Here is a 20,499-nt window from a genome sequence, read left to right on the forward strand (position 1 = left end):
TAAATTCCCTAGACCTAGATTCTCATAAAAAGTGAAGAGAAGGAAGAAGATTCCCAGGAGCTCATGTAACCATCCACACTTCCTGGGCTTATAAACTTTGAAGGATTTTTACAATTCTTATGGCCCAGCTTTTGTCTGAGTGGCAACACATTCACTGATACCTTGTATAGTCTGTGGGAAACAGGAAGAGGTCACCAAATGGCTGCTGTTATTACTGTTGCTGCTATTGTCACTTCAAAATAGCAATTGTAAGTTAGTGCATTAATACCATTAATTTTTAGTGCATTAATTTTTCAGTGTCAAATCATGGTGAGGCAGGTACTGCCTGTTGCACAGAAGTCTGATGATAAAGACAGCTATTGGGCATACATCCAAGAGGGTATAATACCTCAAAGGGGGAGAAAGGAAGAAAACTGGGAAGGCAATCACCTATACTTACCAAAAAAATGTTTAAGTGACTGAAAGATGGAAGAAACAAAAAGAGAAAAAAACCAGTCTCACCAGAATGGAAAATATATTAAATCTAACAATATTTATATAAACACATATTAATTGAACTTTTCTTCTCCTAGCCATTTAATACCTAAGAAGAAAGTCAGCTTCATGTCCAGTATCATGACAAAACCATAAAGAAATATTTGTACAAATTTACCTTATTATTGCAAACGTGGAATTGAAGTTCTTACATTCTCGACAATGAAGTGCAATTTTAATAAAATGTTTAATAATCTTCATTCGTTTGAGCTGATTTGATTCAGTTAAAATCTCTGAGGCCACCCAGAATGTCTCTTGGTTTACAATATCTTCAAATTCTTTCAAGTGAGTATTTCCTGTTTTTGAATCTAACTTAAAAAGGTCATCAATATATTCAGTAGGCTCAATATTACGAAATAAATCAAAGTCCCTCATTGACAGCTGAGTGGCCACCTCAATAGTACTGAGCTGCAGCATGGATAGTTGGCTTTCCTTAATTAGTTCTTGAGCATCTTCATCCGAACACAGGGTTTCTGTTTCCATGTTATTTTTTAAATAATACCTAAACGGAAAAAAATTGTTTTTATAAGTGATTTCACATTTATAAGAACACTTTCCCTCTTTATCACTGTTGTCAAAATATTATACTGTTAATAACTTTTTGCCAGAAATGTCAGCAGAATATTAATTTAAAGATAAGACAGAGGGACTTCCCTGGTGGCACAGTGGCTAAGGCTCCGTGCTCCCAATGCAGGGGCCATGGGTTCGATCCCTGGTCAGGGAACTAGATCCCACATGCCGCAACTAAGGAGGCCGCCTCCTGCCACTAAGACCCAGTGCAACTAAATAATAAATAAATAAATATTTTTTAAAAAGATAAAATGGAAAATTAATATTTTAAATAAGACTTTGAAGTTTTCCTCTTATTCCGCCATTTAACATCTATTATTTTAAAGTGTAAAAATAATGTTGATTATGCTGTGAACTTAATCATTTTAAGAAACTACTCACATGACGTGTGAAGAATCATGTGTATATTCTTGAGAACAAAAGCTTTGTGAGGGCTCTATAAGGATACAGGACACATAATAGGTACTATACAAATACTTGTTCATGGACAGCATGAATAAACTCCTGAATCAAGACTGTTCACATCTCTACTCAGAAGTTGTTGCTGCACTCATTTCCTTCTTAACTCTAAATTTCCGAGAGAAGCAAAGAAGAATAAAACCCATAAAGGAGGGAAACTCTTCCACTACTGATTTCTCCCTTGATAAACCCAAAACCTCATTCCAGCAAATGGCACTGACCAGTAACCATAAAAAAGATCTTCATTTGCCTTTCACCTTTTTAGATGAACAATTTTATGGCACTTAAAAGCTAAGAGATGGGTTAAGTAAAGAATTCACAATTGGGAAATATACAGGGCTGTTGCTGCAGAAGAGGTTACATATTGTATCACATGTAGTTTTTACTTCATTCTTTTCTAACATACAACTTGATCTAAGCCTAAGTTTGCATCCATCTATGTTTTATTGTCAAGGAACTATATTTCTTTTTCTTCTGCCTTTAAACTGTTCACATGCCTAAGAGATTACCATAAATAAGTGTCGAAACTCATACTATAGATAATAAAATTATATCTAACATTTAAAGTATGTTATGCTTATTAACTCATTTAATTCTCCTAACATTGTTCTGAGGCAGGTTCCATTATTATCATCCCACTGTATGAAGAGAAAATTCAGGCACAGAGAAACTAAATAACTTGCTCAAGGTCACATAGCCAGACCAGGGATTTGAATTTGGGCAGTCTGGCTCCAGGGTCCATGCTCTTAACCACTATGTAAAGCCAGCAAAGCAGCATTAACCCACTCTTTCTTAACAGCAACCATGATGGATAGTCATTTTAAGGTTTCCAAGGATCTCATCCTACATATGAATCTGGGCTCACTAAAAAGATTGCATTATTGTCAGAGAAAATCACCAGAGTAAAGAACAAATGTAGTACTAAAACTATCTTCTAGTTGATCAAATAATTTTCAGAGCACATTAAAAACATTTTTAAAAAGTTTTCCTGTATATCCATAAAAGGAAAACTACTAAGAAAAAGAATTACGAAAACTATGACTTCTTCTGCCCCAAGTACATACTGGTCATTTAAAAAGCAAATTTATAAATTAACATATATACACTCAGATACATACAAAGATATGGACCATCTAGTTTCCCCCTCTAAAAAACAGGGATTGGACTATACCAGTGGTTGTAAGACTTCATTTTAGCAGGAGGGCTAAAATATTTTAGAACACTATCCTCCCCTTCTTTCTCCCACTTTTGGGTAGCACTTATGAGTGCTCACACTCTAAGATTCTGTTATACATAATTACGGAGACAACAGAAAGCTAAAAAAAGAGAAATACATGTTAATTTTAGAGAGAACTCAGTAGACCTAAAAACATGATGTTCCTACTTAAAGTACCTCTTTTAACATGGAATCTTCAAAAACACATGTAGAAATAAGTACATTCATTAATAAGCACATTCACCTTCCATTGAGCTGAATTCTATCAGCTAATTTGGAGAATTGGTCCGGAAGTCTTCTCTGTTTTATGACACCCTCAGGAGTAACAGAAACTTCACAGAGAGAATATGTGTCAGATGCACCAGTCAAACCAAATTCATGAATAGCTTGACAAACAACTTCTTTAGCTGTAGTGTCTTTACAGATGATAATGTAGCAACTTTGTTGATCTGCTTTGAAAACTCTTATAACTTGATCAGGAATATCTGTATAAATACAAAAATATGTCCTGTTATTTTCCAGAAAATGGCTTTTAAACTCTTCAAAAAATAATTTGGAAGACAATGATCTCTCTAAACAGTAATATACACATTTCTATTTCAGGAGGTTAAGAGAAATCATTGCTGCATTTATTAATAAATAAATGTATCTTTTCAGATGACAATATTAATATATGTTCACAGGAAAACACCAAGAAAAAGAGAAAAATCAGAGTCATACTATGCATACGATTTGGAAGCCACGAAATCTTTGTTTATTATAAACATTTTTATGCCATTAAATATTCTTCAACAAAACATTTTTTAATGGAGGCATAGGACTTCACAATATGTATTTTATAATTTGAAATGATCCAAACCCTTAATCACAGACATTTACCTTGCATATCACTTTCCTTTATTATAAGTAACATTATGATAAATAATTGCCCCCACCCCAAACTCTCCCTGTAGATAAACCTTTGCAGGCAAGCTGATTATTTCCTCAGGGAAAATCCAAAAAAAGAGAAATGCTGAGTTAGAGGGCATGCATATTGTTAAGGTTTTTGAAATATACTTCTGAACTGTTCTCCAGGACAGTTATAATATTTTATCATCCTAGGGTATAAAGAGAGCAATTTTAGTCACACTCTTATCAAAACTGTTTATTAAAACTTTTTTTTCCATTTTGAAAGACCTACTGCATTTCTGCCCTCCAAAAATGTGTCATTATTTTATATTTCACTTCTTTGGTTACTGGTGAGACTCACTGGTTTAATGAACCATTATTATTCCTTTTTAAAAATACCTTTTGGTATTCTTCATGCTTTTTCCTACTGAATTATACTAAATACCAACACAGTCTACTATAAAGTGGCAAATGTCTTCCCAGATTTTATATTTATATACTTTAACACAGGAAAATTTTAAATATTCATGTGGTTAAATCTCAGTCTTTGCCTTTGTGATTTCTGCTATTAGTAAATAAGTCCTACTTTAAGATAAATGTTCATATATTATGTACATGTAAATAATGGTATTTTTCCCTCTTACTCTATCATATTTCTTTTTCTTCTTATATGGCATTGGCTAAAACGTCCTGAACAATGATCAATATGACAACAGTGGGCTAATTTTTTAATATAATTACATTTTTATTACATAATTTGCTACATAATTAAAAATAATTAAGTGAAAAGTGATTTAACAACATGAAAAACTGTTAAATTTTTCCTTATGATAATAAATCGTTACAAAAATTTCTTTCATTTTAAATCAGGAAAAATGTATTATTGTGGATATTTTTGTCATGTGTGTAGTGGGGGTGGGCTGGGGATATTTTGGTGGCTCAAGTAATGGTATATTCTTTGCCTAGCATTACCTCCTTCTTAGCATTGTATACACTGTAAGATTAAGAGGAAAAGAAAAATTACAAATTTGTCTCAAAACCACCTGAAGTATAATCCTAGCTAAAGGAAAGAGAAGAATAATGAAATAGATGTGGGAGGAAATAATTTCACAGAATAAAGTATGCAGTGAGGCTGAGGACACAAAAAGACAGAGACTGACTCCCAGGACTGGAAGAGTCAACTGAATATAAATGAATACAATCCCAGGAAGGATTCTTAGCCAACAGATATTTTGAATGTTCTGGGTCTACTGTCAAATTGGAAGCAGAATACTTCATCTATTCAGGGCTCCTTCGTAAGATGCACGCACCAAACTGCCTGTTCTTAAGGTAGGCAAAGGTCTGGGTCACCAAACACCTCTTGTTCCTATTTCTTTGCAAATGAGTCAATCCTCAGCATGTTGCTGACATTATCAGGTTTCTAAGTCTACAAGGCGTAATGATGTAGGGTCTTAATCCATGTGAACGAGATGCTTCTCTACTCTGGGCTAGAAAATGTAAGAAGTTGGAAATTTCAGTTTTCCAAAAGAAAGATACTGGACAGAATAGTTTCATTATCCCTTTTAACTCTATAAAAGGTGTCAAACAACTACTATTATTATCTGTATTGTTCCTACCCTCTTCACAAAAATAGGTCTCAGTTGTCCAGGACTCTAGAGTTCGATTTGTTTACTAGGTCTTTGGGGGCTGAGCCTCAGCCAGCAGAGCTGGCTGACCTGGAAGGAATGGGGAGATGTTCTGATCCCTTTTATTAATTTCTTCAGAGAAATTTATTCACAAAGACAGGTTGGGAATTTGCATACATTTCTCTTGCTGCTAACATACTATAACATCTGGGAAGGAACAGATGTCTGTATCTTGTGTATCCTGCTAAACACTGTACTCTGTTACACTCTGTTAAATTCATACTCTGTTAAAACTACTTGTTTCACATGCAAAGGACAAACTGTCATATAGTCATATAAGTGGGATTCAGGCATCATAAATGGGTATCTCTAGAACAGACCTGCAAATGGAATTATCCAAACGGTACTCCATAACCTAAACCTGGTGAATTCACCAAGATAATAAATGCCAAATTGGAAAACCATTTGTGAGACACTGGAGGAAAATATTTCTCCACGCAGATATCAGTGTCAATGTAAACCTCTTTTTCCATTTTAGAATTGCTACCTCTTTTTCCATTTTAGAATTGCTTTTTCCATATATTTTCTTTACAAACATGTGTGTTAGCAGGAGAACATCATACATGCCAAACATAATACTTGGCACATGGCAGACACTCAAATGTTAATTGTTTAGATGAATGGTAAATATGAAGTTAGAATAAAGTTGAATCAAGAAGAAAAAATGATCTAAACATTTCAAATTTTAGGCACAAAACTAGAATGCACATAAAAATATAATCCTGTAAGCAAAACAGACATTTAAAAAGAATCTTGAAGCAGTACAGCATTTATCAGTCTTATGATTCATAGTCCATAATAAAATTCTTACATAATAGGTAAATGAATTCAAGAACTGAAATTCAGATACCTGGACTTCCAACCCAAGGGCAAAATTTCTAGAGTGTTAACTATCTCTCATAAACAAAATTAAAAAATGAGATAAGTGAAGGATACATGTTTTGACCCTGAGATTACACTAAAAATAGAAGAACTTTTTAGGTATTTAACATGATCATTTAACAAAAGCAGAAGACTGCCTCTTCATTCTGCTTTAAATTGTTAATCACTGTACAAATATTTATGGAGTGCCAGTTATACATCATCAGTGTTCTAGGTGATGAAGATGAAGTAATAAATGATATTGACAAAGTCTCTGCTTGCAGAGATTTGCTTATATTCAAGAGAGTAAGCGGTGGTTCAAGGAAAGACACACAATAATCAAGTAAATAAGACAATCTGTATAGTGAAAAGTTCACAAAGCAAACACAGGATAGTGGTATAATGGTATGGATTAAGGATTGGCAAACTTGTTCTACAAAGGGTCAAACAGCAAATATTTTAAGTTCTGCAGGCCAAGAGGCAAAACAGATAATATTTCGTAGATACTTATATAACAAGAAAGAAAACAAATTTCCACAAAATTCTTGACAAAATTAAAAATATATTAATAATGCAAACCTACAACATGTAAAGATATGTAAACACAGAGGTTTAGGCAACACTGCAAACATCCACTAAAAGGGAACTGGTTAAACAACGTTATCAGATGTTCAAAAAATTGTGGTAGAATACATTCTGATACAGAAAGGTATTTACGGTACATTGCTAAGTGAAATGGGCTAAGTGGAAAAAAATTATATCATTTGGGGTGAAGGAAACGATACACACATTTTATGTGCTCTGAAATTTCTGGAAAGATACAGGAGTAAATGAACAATTCTTAACTCTGGAAAGCGGAGACTTTTATATTTTATCCTCCCTCTGCAAATAAAAACTTTAATATATGTTCCTTTTATAATTAAAAATTAGTTAAAATACTTGCAATGCAAAAAGAATTTGAAGTTTACTAAATATTAACGAAGTCAAATAAAAAGTTTGTGCTATTAAATAAAAAAGAGTAAGCAAAAAGTTCCATATGAAGACTCAGAAAAAAAATTCAGTTTTAAAATCCTTTTAGCTACACTCTGAATTCTTCTTTTAGGCCTCATCTCACATTAAGTCCAAAAATTCTGAAAACACTTTTCACAAGTTACAGAATAGCATGTATACTCTAATTCTATGAGTATAAAAACATATATATTCAAAGAAAATGACTGAAAGAATACATGCCAGTTTACACTGGCAACCTTGTAAGTGTATAGAAAAGTTCTGCTTTCTATTTCATTCAATTCTGTATTATTCGACTTTTAAAAATATAGTAAAATACTGCATACAAACATAAGCAATAAAATACCATAGTCTTCAAGATACTTACAGTAAAAACCAACAGCTGTAGGCAGCAAAAACAAAGCAAAACCATAAAAAAGTCAGCAATCAAAAAGCAAACTATTAAACAGTTCTGTACCTTTGTCCTTACTTTCTAATAACAATTTAAAACATGCAGCAAAAACATAACTGAGATGTAGACTGATAAAAGTCAAACTTGGCTGATGTCACACATGTACTACAATATACATACGTGATGTACACAGCTAATCTAAAATTCAGTGCTGCCATATATGATTTACGGAGCTGAATTTGGAATTAATTGGTAATAAATATTTTATTCAACATAAATACAAATAGCACGGCAGAAGACCTTTCGTAAAGTTGCTCATTTGGGGGTTTAAAAATATAATTTTAAGTTAAATTCCTATCTTGTATGTGTTCATTTATATTGCTGATATGGACAAAGGCTGCATACTGAGCTTTGCAGACTGACCTTCTCTGAATAGATTTTAAAAGGGCATCTTCAGCCCTTTCAACATGTTTTCATTGAGAGAATTATGCAGTCAATCTGAAATCAAGTTGAGTAGTACATCCTCTTCAGAGATAAGAATTTCAGTGCCATGGGGCTTACAGTTTCTGAATTTTAGTAATTCCAACCCCTCTCTTCCTTTCGCTCCCCCAGCTAAATCCCCAACTTCTTCTCTCTCTCCTCTCCCTTCTACCCATCCCTTACCCACCCCGCAACCCAGCCACACTTCTAAATATGCCAGTGGCAAAAATATAGCCATAAATCAATAATCATAAGTCAATCAATCTACAAATCATATATCCCTAAATACTTGTCTTATTAAAGTACAGACGCATATTTAGTTTGTGCTTTTGCAGTGCTTAAATATTTTATTTGTGAACATAGTGTAAGAAGTACTGCTGTGGAACACACACACACACAGACACAGAAATAAATTCCCATGCTACCACATGACAAGCAATGTAAGAGAGACAATGAAAATGTGCTAGAGATTTCTGGAAAAAGAGATACTGATTCTGCGTCAGAGGGACCTGGGATTCCCAGATGAGGTAACAGCTGAGTTCAGCATTGAGGAATAAGAAACATTTCATGGGATATGCAGGGAGAAAACACCAAAGCTGGCAGACAATATGGGCAAAGAGAGTTCTGAAGGTACATGCCATACTCAGGAAAGACAGAAGAGGTAACAGTGGGGAGAATGGCAGAACAGGAGGCTAGAAAAGGGGTTGATAATTATGCTGTGAAAATTGGATACCAACAGTTACTAAGTTATTGTCTTTAGGCTCCAAACCCACGCTGCCCTGCCACAATGGGGCTGGGACTCTGCAAACCACATTTCTTCTTTGCCAACTGTCTCCCTCTTAGGTTCTGCCAAAAAAGGGCACCAGAGGTAGACTGCAAGGTTAGAGGAAGAAGAGACTTGCTGCTTTATGTTCTTACTTGTGGGTATTTGGCTCTAGTATCACTCAAGCAACACTCCTTCACCCTGGTAGTGGCATTTCTTTCAAGTGCCAGAAGCTGAATCCAGTTTGCAGTTTCCTGTGATGCCTTAGTGCTTGCTTTTTTACCTTTTTACGTAGAACACGTTACTTTATACTTGGTAACAATTTCTGATATTAAACATATGGAGTGGTTTCTATCTCATGACTGAACCCGGAACTAATAGAAATCACTAGAAATTTCTAAGCCAAGTAACGACTCATCGAAACCTTCACTCTAGAAAGAACACTGGTAGTCACGTAGAGGGTAGGGTGTGTCAAAGACAGATTATTGGGTTTAGGAATCTCTCTAAAGAGGGGAAGAAGCAACTGAAATAAAAAGGAAGAAACAATGTGCAGAACAACTTTCTACTGTGTTTTTATGTTATGCCTTACATTTTAAATTTATGTTGCTGTATTAAAACATAAACTTTACTACTACATTTATACTTCCTCCTAATATTGAGATTTATATAATTGAGTTCTTCCCTTTTCCCACTAGCTGATAGAGATTTAGCATCAAAACTGAAGCTGAATCACAACTATGCCCATCTTTGTAGAGGTTTTTTTTTTTTTTTTTTAATTTTATAAGAGCACCTTTTATATTGTTATAAAATTTGGAGAATGGATTGGTTAAAATGTTGAAACCGGAGACTGGAGATATAAGTAGTGGTGAGTTTATGAAAGCTCTCACTTACCACAGCAAGAAATTTGGCTTATAAACTTTTGACAATTTTATCACGTAGAAATGGGCTTAGCTGCATGTAACAGAAAACCTAACAAAAGATTAAGCAAATGGACACTTTGTAGAGGTGTTTTTTTCCCTCCTCTCCTTGGACCCAAGTATATATTTCAGTTTTTAACTGCATGTGTCTTTTACTTAAAGCCATCTCAAATCCATTCAAATGGTGGATATATAAATAATTCTTCAAAGTGTTCCTTTGAAGTTACATAGTTAGATGACAATTTCTGCCTCTGAGCGTAAACAGATGCAGAAAAATAAACGATGTCCCACAATGAAAGTCTGAACACCAATGAAAAAGATGATATAGTACTTTAATTAACAATACTGTATATAACAAAAACAACTTTAGCTTCAGGTGGTGGAGAGAAAAATCAGTGTTTCTAGAAAACTACTAACACATTTCTGTACATCACAGAGGAAGGTAAGTGAGACAACTTAGACTAAAATAATCTGTCTTATTCCTTTCCACATTCTGGGTAACATGTTTCTTGACTGAGAAGAAGTATCTCGGCTTTCATTCCATTGCTCTGATTAGGGTTACCAACAGATAATGTACTTCTCTTTCATATCGGAAGTACCACCACTCCAGTTTAGACAAAACGACATAATGTTCTCTTTAGCTTTTTTGCATTTAAGTCAAAATATAGAGGTGAGAAAAGAGGACTGCAAGCAAATCCAGTATTTGTTGCACAAGGCTCAACCACCTATTTATCTGTCTGGTACCAACATGGCTGAATAAAATAAACAAAAATTACCTGAAGGATTAGAAAAATCCAACATGCTGGTGGTAGGCTGCAGGAGATCAGGGCTGCTGGATGAGAGTGTTCCAGGGATAGGCATTATGGCCAAACTGTGCCTACAGTGTCTCGTTCCCACAATGCTGTCATCCTGTGACTGGCTCAGGCCTACATCACTTCAAAAGAATGTAATATATCACTTTAAAGTATTTGAGGGGTCTTAATAGTATACATTTCTGTTCCCTGTGCACTAAGACATAATAGGACCAATTCAAAGTAATGATTTTAAAATAGTACAGCAATTTAAAAAATAGGACAAGTGTAATAATGAAAATGGCAATAAAGTGTTTTTTAACAATTACACTCAAATAAAATTTAACTTACACATCTAGGTAATTCTACTACAGTTGACCCTTGAACAACGCAGGTTGAACTAAGCAGGTCCACCTATGCACGGATATTTCTCAATAGGAGTAAATACTACAGTACTAAACGGTCCGTGGTTGGTTGAATCTGCAGATGTGAGGAACCACAGACATGTAGGGCCAACTATAAATTTTACATGAATTAACCCCTGCATTGTTCAACGGTGGAATGTACATCGTAGAGAAATGTTTGTATTTCATATTTAGTTTCTGCTGGTTTTGGTAGAGAAAATGAACCTGAGTGGGGAGTCCTTGAGGTCTGCCAGTTTCATTAGACACTAATATATATACCCAACAATGCACAGGGCTGCAGCAAGGTTCATCCTCTTGACGGAAAAGCTTGGCAACCTTCTAGGCAAAGGATGGAGTTGGGTGTGAACCCAAGCCAAAAATATGGCAGGTTGTAGAAAACAATGGGGTCAGGTTCAAGTGACAAAATAAGACAGGTTGTAGAAAACAATGGGGCCAGGTTCAAGTGACAAAATAAGACAGGTCTTTAAACATAAGTAACCTGGGAACTGCTCAAACCAGCAAGTACAGAGAAAAGAAAACAGGAAGACGACATAGAAAATAGCAACAAACAACAAGAGCAATTTATGTGACAAATAGAAAGGAGAAGGAAAAAGAGGACCAAAAATGAAAATAGAAGAAAAAGAATTTTACAGTCTCTAGTTTATTCTAAGGGTATATTATTTCTTGTGTGATCTCTCAAGTCTAGTTATTTGGCTGTTCCCTAGATGAGAACATCAAAACCAAAGCAGAAAGCAACTCATCGAAAGTTAACTGCCTGTAAAGGTTTCAAAAACAAGTATCAATTAAATGGTCATATTTAAGCAAATATTTTCTTTAAAATATTTTAGAGGTGTTAAATAGGCAATTCTAAAACCATTTAAGAAAAAAAATAACAACAAATAAATGTAACCCTGTCACTTAAGGTTTAGATATCCCCAAAAGTTCTATAAAACACAGGATAAGCAAAACAGTCCTATACAAACATAGGACAGCAATGAAGACTTCCGTCAGCATCAACAACCAAAATACCACTTAGTTCTAAGCATTGGTTTTAACTGGTTAAAACCAATGCTTTGGGTTAATATTAATTCCCATCTATATTTTTTTCAATGTAGCATTCTACCCAGTATTTGCTACATATACAAACAGTTATCACAGAATACTTACCTATTATCTTGGGATGGATTAATAAGGTCTGAGTGATATGGGATAATTCCTGAATATGTTAGGAGTTAAAAATAGGATGCAGGCAGATTAGGAAACTATGTAAGATGGAGTTTAGAGGACTGTTAAATAAACAGCTAAAGGACTGTTAGGAGCCAGACAAGGATGAGAGCCAGGACAAGACAGAGAGAGAGAAGTCAGGGAGAAGCATGAAGGCATGGAAAAAAGCAAAGATAAGTGTGTCAAGAGCAAGCTATGTCAGACAGACCTGGGTTATTAGCTGTGTGACCTCAGGGAAATTTCTTTCTGTTTCTGAACCTTGGTTACCTCCAAAATTGTGAATAATACTATTGATCCCCCAGGACTATGGCAAAGATTAAATTAGGTAATGTAGGTGAGCATTTTGGCACAGAGAAAAACAGGATTCCTACTTTTAAGAAGATAGTAGTACTTTTACTGAAATTAAAATAGAATAATACAGGGACTTCGCTGGTGGCACAGTGGTTAAGAATCCGCCTGCCAAGGCAGGGGACACGGGCTCCAGCCCTGGTCTGGGAAGATCCCACATTCTGTGGAGCAACTAAGCCCATGCGCCACAACTACTGAGCATGCACTCTAGAGCCCGCGAGCCACAACTACTGAAGCCCGTGTGCCTACAGCCTGTGCTCCACAATAAGAGAAGCCACCGCAATGAGAAGCCTGTACACTGCAACGAAGAGTAGCCCCGCTCGCCGCAACTAGAGAATGCCCGCGTGCAGCAACGAAGACCCAACACAGCCAAAAATAAAGTAAATTTATATATATTAAAAAACAAATAGAATAATACATACCTAGGAAGGATTTTACACAATTCACACTGAGAAACAGAGGGGGGCAGGGTGGGTACAACAGGTAAAGGCACTACAGAAAGAGGAAACGCTTTCCTGGGGGAGAGAATGCAGTCTAATCTTACAGATAAAGCAAAGGGAATATTTTATTTGACAAGAAATTTTTATTTATGTTAAGTTGGTTCCTTACAATTTTTTTTAAAGATTTTTTTGATGTGGACCATTTTTAAAGTCTTTATTGAATTTGTTACAATATTGCTTCTGCTTTATGTTTTGGTGTTTTGGCCGAGAGGCATGGGGGATCTTAATTCCCCGACCAGGGATCGAACCCGCACTCCCTGCATTGGAAGGCGAAGTCTTAACCACTGGACTGCCAGGGAAGTCCCGGTGCCTTATAATTAGGTATGTATTCCTAAAGATCAGCGCTAAATGTTTTAAGATTAGGTAAGAGAAAAAAAGGAGGGGGACTTTCACACATATTTTATTTATAGCTTTGTAAGTATTTTGGCAACAATTCATATTACATAAAAAATAAAGATTTTAAAAAATACAAGTCTTTCTTTGATTTCTGAAAACAAACCTGCCAGTTAGTTTTTGGACACAGAGAGTCAGGTAAATAAATCCAAGGAAGCAAACTGTTAAAAAGATTATCTGGTCCTACTAACAACCAAAGTTGAAACAACCTTAACAATGTTAAAAAGTTACAATTTTCTATTAAAGAGAATTGGCTGTCACTTGCAATAATCTGGAATTTACTACAGAGACTCAGAAGTGCATGAAATACTAAAAGTCTTTACCTCTCTTACTGATGTTATTTAGCATTACCTCTGCTTTTTAATAAGCAATAGCTATGACACTGCACAGTTAAAATAATATAAAGCTGGTTACAAATTCATGGTAATTAAGGTGAGAACATATATAAATGAAAACTATACTAATGTTATGTACAACCCCTGCTATGACATTAATGAAATAGAATCTAATTGACAAAATATCCATGCTTGCTTGGAAGCTGAATTTATAAAGCCTATTTGCAAATAATTATGTCATTTCTTACCAAAACAGTCTCCTAACAAGGTGATGCACTAACAGAAACAAGATAGTTTTGAAAAATTCCTCAATAATTCCTGATACTGAATTTACTTAGAATAAAAGTATATTTTAGTTTCATTACATGAAACTAAAAAGGCTGCATAAATATCATCAATATGCAAATAAAAAATAATCCCAATATTAAAAGCAAACAAGGAAAGAATGCTGACAACAAATGGAAAGAAAAAGCTAATTCCTAATAAGCAAACAAGGCAGTCTACTTCTGGGACTGTTACAATGAATTATATACTTAGACAATCCATGATGAAAGAAAACAAAAGGTATGATTCAGATTTCCTGAACTGTGAAATATTTCCAGGTCAAGAAAATCCACATTGCTATGTCTTAATTTACAGATGTTATTCAAAATCAATCAGTGGTTTTTTTTTTTTTCACTTCTAATTTTCAGGAGTATTCTTTCATTTTAAAATTATGTCATGGTTAGGGGTTTGGGGAATTACCTATTCTTATCTCAACTATTTGTTCCTTCCTTACATTCATTTTTTTTACTCCTCTCACAGATGTGGACATTCTCTCTTACAGTATTTCTATGACAACTCATGCCCTACTCTTAAAGTGGGTGCTGCAAAAGGCAGAGCCAAGTGCCCCTTCCAAAGAGTCCTGACACATAGGAGCCATCAAGAAATTGTGGAATTAAACTCATAAAAAATTTTTCTCAATTAAAAAATATTCAAACCAAAAAATTTTTTAAATACAAAAAACAAGCAAGCAAGCAAGAAATGGAAAATTTACCTATAAAGCTACTTAGAGAAAACCACAATCAACCTTCTTCCTTCTAGTCATTTCGTGGTAAATAGCACAATTTATTTAACCAGTCTTTTGCAACTGGACATTTAGGGTTTTCCAATTTTGTTTTATTATGAATAATATTACTAAGAACATCTGTATATAAATCTTCATCTAATTATTATCAGAAATTGAATTACTGAATCAAAGCTATGAACATTTTTAAAGCTCTTACTAAAAAAAAAATGCCCAAATGCTTTATAGAAAGGTTGCATCATTTTATGTTCCCACAGCAATCTGAGCTTATTATCTCTCTTGCGTTATCAATTCAGAAACTGACTATTCTAACAACCTGTGGTGAAACAAACAATATTCCATTTAAAACTGTGTACCCTTGATTATTATTATTATTTTAATTTTTGGCCTTGCTGCACAGCTTGCGGGCAGTGAAAGCGCTGAGTCCTAACCACTGAACGGCCAGGAAATTCCTTATCCTTGATTATTACTGATTCAGAACATCTGATTCATGTTCTCTGACTGTTTTTCTACTGAACTTCTAGTGATGTGTGTGTGTGTGTGTGTGTGTGTGTGTGTGTGTGTGTGTGTGTGTGTGTGTGTGTAGCAAAAGGGATTGTCTGAATTAATTTGTAATGATTTAGTGCAAAGAACACACATTCTCAAAAATGCAAAGTAGGGGCTTCCCTGGTGGTGCAGTGGTTGAGAGTCTGCCTGCCGGTGCGGGGCACACGGGTTCGAGCCCGGGTCTGGGAGGATCCCGCATGCCGCGGAGCAACTGGGCCCGTGGGCCGCAATTGCTGGGCCTGCGCGTCTGGAGCCCGTGCTCCGCGACGGGAGAGGCCGCGATGGTGGGAGGCCCGCGCACCGCGATGGGGGGTGGCCCCCGCTTGCCACAACTGGAGAGAGCCCTCGCACAGAAACGAACACACAACACAGCCAAAAATAAATACATAAATAAATAAATTTAAAAAAAAAAAAAAATGCAAAGTAGCCAGCCTGAATTGTAAAATGACAAATTCATTCTCTCTGTAAAATAGGGTCCAGTAGAAAACCGTAAAATAATTTGTTTTGGGGGGTATTTATATAATTATTTATATAAAATATAATTTATAAAATTATTAGCATTATGTTTAGAAGAGATAACCAGTTTAATATTAACTCCCAAAGGGCAGCATTTTATTCATATTTGTATTCACAGCCAACAGCCTCCTGCTGGCACAAAGGAGACAATAAATGCTTGCTAACAACAACAACAAAAAAATCCCTCTGAGTTTAAGTAAAACGATTTTTATTAGATCTTTCATTTTGGGAGGTCCTAATATAAAGAAATAATGCTTGAAAATTTAACTGCTCCTGGCTACCTCAATTTCCTGCCTCCTGCTGTAAGCAAAGATAGAATCCAACTGGAGTAACCAATTTCCACTTCCTGGAGGAAACATTATAGAGATGAGATGTTGATTTAGATGCCTGACACTTGAACATAGCTGGGCGAAATGTGACACAAACAAGCTAAAGTTAGTTGCAATCACAGTGTTCTCTGGCTTTTCATGACACACGTCACAACTGTGCCACAATGTGTTCAAAATGAGACCCTGTTAAAGGAGATACATGTATTCCAGACCAAACACCCAAGGTTTTCTGGAAATGGAACTCAGAGCATTACCTCCTGAGGAACTCCCCTTGTGAACTTTTTTCTGCCTTCTGGTCCTCCATTCCTTTCTCTTTTCCTCAGTGCCTTCATGCAGCCTTTCTGTCACCCAAAACTGTCCCCAATCTCTTCAGTGTGGGCTGATCCCTCTAATATTTTCCTTATTCAATTCTCATTTGTGAGAAGAAGCTTATTCTTACAGTGTTTGCCATGCTGCTGTCGTACTACAGTATGCTCTATATTAAAAGAATCTTGCTATTTTAAAGTTATGATATTTTATAAACCTCAAGGAGAACAGTTCACTCAAAAAGGAATGAGTAATAAACTTTCTAGAAACGAGAGACATTATGAATACAGCTCAGGATGTTTCAATCCTCTGTGAGCCCCAAATTAAATGAAGAATAAACGTGTTTCCCTGAATTGAAAATAAAAACTCATGAAGAAGAGCATTTTCTGACCAGGAAATTCTTGAGATCTTTAATTAAAAGATGAGAGCTGACATTCACCTTGTTCCAAGTTGCCTTCTAATTAATTGCCTTGCTATTACTGCTACATTGTGCTCCACCTTCAACCCCAAATCACTATCAGAGCTAAAAGAGAGATCTTCCTCAAAGATCTTACCACAAATCTTACCACATCATATGCCTTTGATGGCTCCCTATTATGACATGGTGAAGTCCATATCTTTAGCATAGTATTCAAAATCCTTCACTTACCTATCTATCATGCTTCATCTTTAGGTGTGCACTGAGAAACACAGTCTACTCAAACCTACCAAGCTTGCTCCTGCCTTTGTACACATCAAAACATTTATCACCCTGTAATGGACCACTTGCCTAGTTTTCCCTTTTAGATGATCAACTCTTGCAGGGCAAGAAACTTGTTCTACTCCCAACATTTCTGTCTCTGGATTTTGTGCCTATTTTATAATAAATGTGTGAAGAATAAAGGGTTCCTGCTATGAATTCCTTAAAGGCAGGGACTACCTCTTTCCAGAGCTATAATTAACATCTGGAACAGTGCCCAAAACTCTCAGGAGCCCCAAATTAAGTATTTTCTTTGAATATGCTTTCTTTTTTTTTTTTTCCCCACTGATTCATTGTCTTAATTCAACAAATACTGAGTGACTACTATGTGGTAAGTACTGTATTTGATTAGAACGTTTGTGATTACTTTAGAAAGTAGATAATATAAAATATACAAAGATATAATATATACTAGAGTAATTCCAAGTCATGACCCTGTATTCATTTTATCAGTATTTTACAGGCTTTAATTTGCATTTAAGTTCCTGAAGTTTTACTAAGTTTTGGTGACATTTCATTTTGAAAACAGAAATAAATTTGATTGAAAAGGTCAGCTTTAGAATTCAGGAAGGAATAAATAGTGCAATAAGAGAAAGATGATTTAAAAGGCAAAAAAATAGGGCTTCCCTGGTGGCACAGTGGTTAAGAATCCACCAACCAATGCAGGAAACATGGGTTCGAGCCCTGGTCCAGGAAGATCCCACATGCCATGGAGCAACTAAGCTTGTGCACCACAACTACTGAGCGTGCACTCTAGAGCCCGCGAGCCACGACTACTGAGCCCGCATGCCACAACTACTGAAGCCTGCGTGCCTAGAGCCTGTGCTCCACAACAAGAGAAGCCACCGCAATGAGAAGCCCGCGCACTGCAACGAAGAGTAGCCCCCGCTCGTCGCAACTAGAGAAAAGCCACACGCAACAACAAAGACCCAATGCAGCCAAAAATAAATAAAATAAAAAAATAAATTTTTTAAAAAAAGGCAAAAAAATAGCATCAGTGAATATGTCCCAAGTTTTAAGGTGTCCAAATTTGTAGATCAAGGGACTGATATTAGACCAAAAATATACAAAAAAAGATTTCATAAAATAAAACGAGCAATCTTTTCTAAAATTCAAAACAAGGCTAATGGGAGAATACATAATCTAACAATGGTAACTTCTTGGAAGTGATAAGGAGACATTTAGAATTTACTCTTACTTATTTATGGATTGCTTGTAGATTTTATGATGCAATAGTTGTATAAAAAACAAAACTGACCCAAAACTTCCCTTCTCCCACAAAAATCTTTACGGTCAATAGGTAAATGCCTACATGACTAAGATTGCTGTTACCTACCTAAACAGTTTTGGAGGCAAGATACTAAATCGTGTTTTATCCAAAATTTTCCTGATTTTGTTTCTTCCACCTGAAACAGTATTTGCTTTTATTTTCTTGTTTCCTTTCTCCTGTGATGTCTGTTCAATATCTCCTGGTACATCCTGGATTGAGTGGCGATTACTTTTTTTTTCAGCAATTTTGGGAATATGAGGAACACCAGATTTCTCTTGTTCGGTCCTAGTAAGCAACTCTTTGAACACTGTAGAAATAAATAAATGAAACTGTCATTTCTTTTCTTCTCATTAGAAAGTTTTTATATCCACAACAAATTTTAAAAATAAACATAGTTGCTTTCTATCACTGGGCCTTTCACAGCCTCATTCATTAAAACTCATTTCACTACGAAATTTATACTCACCCTTTATTAATCAGCTATATCCATTTTTCAGCTTTTATACCTGACTGTACTTATGATGTTGTCCAACAGTGATAAAAGAAATTCACTGGGGAAAACAGAAATGAAGCAGGCAGATTGCCAGCATGTTTCAAAAGCCCAAGGTTCCTATTTAGGTAATAAGCAGTATAATTGCTAATCAACCCAGATTTTATAGAAATAGATAATTAGATTCTATTATTTATATGTTATCCCTCATCATTTGAGATGAGATATAAGTACTATAAGTCAGGCCCTGTTTTGTAAAATTTAGCCATCAACAAAATGGGAAGAGCTCTGCTGGACCTGCTTTTACCAGAAATAAATAGTACTAAATTTTGTAATATATGACAATTTCCTCAAGGTAACATCTGTGAGACTTAATTCAGTAGAGTGAAAGCCACTAAGCATTCACTACAGTGGTCTGAAGTAAAAAAACAAGCATTTATAGATAACTTTCTATCAATCCTAAGTCTGGTGAGTTATACTTCATCCTTAAGGAAAGTACAAGTACAGTGGGGCATTTGCCTTTCCAGCAATCTCTTTGCCTAGATCCAGGCAAGCTTATGATAAGCACAGTTTCTGTCTTCAAGATAACAGAAATCTTTGGGAGTCACCTTTCAAAGATACCTTGCTTGATTAAAATACAGTAAATTCTTTTCAGTCGTCTTAAAAAATTTCACTTTATTTTAAGCCACGTGGTAAAAATAAAAATGCTTTTTTGAGCTAAAATCAAGATACTCACCAATTCAAAAAATACTTACTGACCTATGAACACGTCAAGCACTATGCTAGATGTTTGCAGATTCCTCCTGTTGTGAAACATAGTCAGTCAAAGATATATGGTACAGAGAGAACATAACGCGAGGAACTAGTTAAGAGAGCAAGAAAGGGAAAATTGTCCTTCATTAAGTCACTGTGTTAAGAAGAGATCAGTAAAGTGAGTTGATTTTAACTAGGCAAAGGGAGAAGAAGGATTAATTCTAGGTAGAGGAAATCTCAAGTTTAAAGTACCTGTGGTAGAAGGAAAATTCAAGAAAATGAAGATGACTGAAGAACAAGGTAGAGAAAGGGCTTGATAATGCTATGGTAAGGTGTCTGAATTTTCTGTTAAGAGCAACAGGAAATCTCTGGGCAGCAGATATCCCTGGCTGCAGTGTGTATGTAAGGTGACTCAAGAGTGTAAAAAGTAGTTTATATCTTCACTGGACTTGTGTATATAAGTAAAAATCTGCAGAGCTTGTGATTTGTAGATAAAGAAATGATTGTGTTAAACTAAAAAAAAATAGTGAGGGACAAAAATTAATGTCAGTAAGCAAATGTAATTACAATACCATTAAACATCAATATCAGATATAATATATGAACCAAAAATGAAGGTGTCCAAGAATTAATAAAAGAAATGTTTGATAAATTTGACTACACAAAGATTTAAGATTTCTCTCTCTACATATATGTATGTGTGTATGTGTGTTTATA

The 20,499-nt window shown here is 35.3% G+C and overlaps 1 protein-coding gene across 8 annotated transcripts in view; it reads right to left on the reverse strand.

Moving 5' to 3' along the window:
• Nucleotides 1-20,499, reverse strand: part of RAPGEF6 (Rap guanine nucleotide exchange factor 6) — a 235,469-nt gene that overhangs the window by 40,458 nt on the left and 174,512 nt on the right. For all 8 annotated transcript variants that reach the window (XM_068535821.1, XM_068535820.1, XM_068535815.1 and 5 more), the window contains 4 exons: nucleotides 18,606-18,846; nucleotides 10,549-10,706; nucleotides 3,024-3,264; nucleotides 653-1,036 (listed from right to left, as the gene is read on the reverse strand). In XM_068535821.1, coding sequence (XP_068391922.1) covers nucleotides 653-1,036; nucleotides 3,024-3,264; nucleotides 10,549-10,706; nucleotides 18,606-18,846 — 1,024 coding nt within the window. The remainder of the gene's footprint in view (nucleotides 1-652; nucleotides 1,037-3,023; nucleotides 3,265-10,548; nucleotides 10,707-18,605; nucleotides 18,847-20,499) is intronic.

The sequence above is a fragment of the Eschrichtius robustus genome, chromosome 2 (assembly GCF_028021215.1).
Source record: "Eschrichtius robustus isolate mEscRob2 chromosome 2, mEscRob2.pri, whole genome shotgun sequence".
Lineage (NCBI taxonomy): Eukaryota > Metazoa > Chordata > Mammalia > Artiodactyla > Eschrichtiidae > Eschrichtius > Eschrichtius robustus.